This window comes from Melospiza georgiana, unplaced genomic scaffold (assembly GCF_028018845.1).
Source record: "Melospiza georgiana isolate bMelGeo1 unplaced genomic scaffold, bMelGeo1.pri scaffold_29, whole genome shotgun sequence".
In the NCBI taxonomy this organism is placed as follows: domain Eukaryota; kingdom Metazoa; phylum Chordata; class Aves; order Passeriformes; family Passerellidae; genus Melospiza; species Melospiza georgiana.
Genome location: NW_026652215.1, coordinates 895510 through 897650, shown reverse-complemented (window position 1 = coordinate 897650; position 2141 = coordinate 895510). Strand labels below are relative to the sequence as shown.

General features: G+C 53.0%; 1 protein-coding gene across 1 annotated transcript; it reads left to right on the top strand.

The window, feature by feature from the left end:
• Positions 1-768: 768 nt before the first annotated feature.
• Positions 769-1701, top strand: LOC131096446 (olfactory receptor 14C36-like). The gene has a single exon (XM_058044783.1). It carries the CDS (start codon positions 769-771, stop codon positions 1699-1701), a length of 933 nt encoding a protein of 310 aa, XP_057900766.1.
• Positions 1702-2141: the final 440 nt, after the last annotated feature.

Here is a 2141-nt window from a genome sequence, read left to right as displayed (position 1 = left end):
GGGGTGCCCAGGGCTGTCCTGTAGGGTCCTGAAGCCCAGGGCGCTGTGCTGGGGCAGGGACTCTGCTGCCTGCCAGGGAACGCTCTCAGCCAGCCCTGGCAGTGCTGGGGGGCAAGATCTGGGTGGGAGGAGACAGCTGGTAAGGCTTGAAAGTGTTCTTCTTGTGTGGGGAGGATGCTGCATTGTTCAGGACTGCTCCCAGCATGGCATTTAACTGCAGCACATTTGCAAGTAGATTATACAGGGAGCACAGCAAGGCAGGGGCTGCGTAAAAGGGAAAATCCTGCTTTTTTTAATATACTGCTGTGGGTTGCCTGGATGGAGCCTATAGATTTTCATCTCTCAGTTCAGAATGGAATAATAAAAACATTTTGTCTCAGATCTGAATAAAGCAGGCAGTGACAGGTATCTGCACAGGGCCCCTTTGAGGCAGCATCAGTGTCTCTTTTCCAGCCTCCTCAGGGTTGCTCTGACATTGCCATCAGAGCCTGCACAGCCAGAACTGCCCCTGGGCAGTGACTGATCTGGAAGGAGTCTGCAGGGCAGAGCTGAGCACCCAGGGCTGGGCTGGGCTCTGGCAGCACTGGCAGGGCCCAGCCCTGGGCACAGAGAAGCAGCTGCTGGCAGGGACAGCTCCAGGCAGCAGAGCCCTGGACAGGCAGTGGGGGGAAAGTGCCCCCAAGCTGTGCTGGGATATTTAAAGTCCTCTCCAAACCCAACTATTCCATGATTACTTTTCTTACAGATCCCCATGCCAAGACAGCTCAAATGTCCAACAGCAGCTCCATCAGCCACTTCCTCCTTCTAGCACTGGCAAACACACGGCAGCTGCAGCTCCTGCACTTCTGCCTCTTGCTGGGCATCTCCCTGGCTGCCCTCCTGGTCAATGGCCTCATCATCAGCGCTGTAGCCTGCAGCCACCACCTGCACACGCTCATGTTCTTCTTCCTGCTCAACCTGGCCCTTAGCGACCTGGGCTCCATCTGCACCACTGTCCCCAAAGCCATGCACAATTCCCTCTGGGACACCAGGAACATCTCCTACAAAGGATGTGCAGCACAGCTATTTCTGATTTACTTCTTCCTTGGAACAGAGCTTTCTCTTCTGATTATCATGTGCTACGACCGCTATGTATCCATCTGCAAACCCCTGCACTACGGGACCCTCCTGGGCACCAGAGCTTGTGCCCACATGGCAGCAGCTGCCTGGGCCAGTGGCTTTCTCTATTCGCTGCTGCACACAGCCAATACATTTTCCCTGCCCCTGTGCCATGGCAATGTCCTGGGCCAGTTCTTCTGTGAAATCCCACAGATCCTCAAGCTCTCCTGCTCAAATTCCTCACTCAGGGAACTGGGGCTAATTGCAGTTAGTGCCTGCTTGCTATTTGGTTATTCTATGTTCATTGTTTTCTCCTATGTGCAGATCTTCAGGGTCGTGCTGAGGATCCCCTCTGAGCAGAGACGGCACAAAGCCTTTTCCACCTGCCTCCCTCACCTGGCTGTGGTCTCCCTGTTCATCAGCACTGTCATGTTTGCTCACCTGAGGCCTCCCTCCCTCTCCACCCCATCCCTGGATCTGGCTGTGTCAGTTCTGTACTCAGTGGTGCCTCCAGCCCTGAACCCCCTCATCTACAGCTTGAGGAACCAGGAGCTCAAGGCTGCAATGAGGAGACTGATGACTGGATGCTTTCAGGAACATTAAACTGCTGGTCAATTTCTGCAAATCACTTGTAACAAAACTAGTTTTTATACTTCTTGTTGGTTTCACTTTGGAGATTTCTTTCCTTTGTTTTAGTTTTTCCATTCTGTCCACAAAGAAACATCATTGCTTGTGCCATTTCTTATTTTGTTTCTCTCAATGTTCCCCATGGCCACAGACTGTGTCAATGGGGGACTGCACTCTTGGTGTATTTAAAGGAAGTAAAGGATGTCCCAGCAAAATTTTCTGCAGAGATGTCCTTTTGTTGCCTTCTCTGGAGCTGCAGCAGCAATGTCTGTGTGCAGAGCTGGGGGCAAATCAGTGCTGGCACATCAGCCCTGCTCCTGCTGGCCACACCATTCCTGAGCCAGGCCAGGAGCCATTTGCCTTCTTGGCCACCTGGTCACACTGATGGCTCATGTCCAGCCTGCTGTTCATCAGTC

Bases quoted from the DNA above. Each gene is read 5' to 3' on its own strand.
- LOC131096446 (XM_058044783.1), top strand. From the start codon at position 769: ATGTCCAACAGCAGCTCCATCAGCCACTTCCTCCTTCTAGCACTGGCA.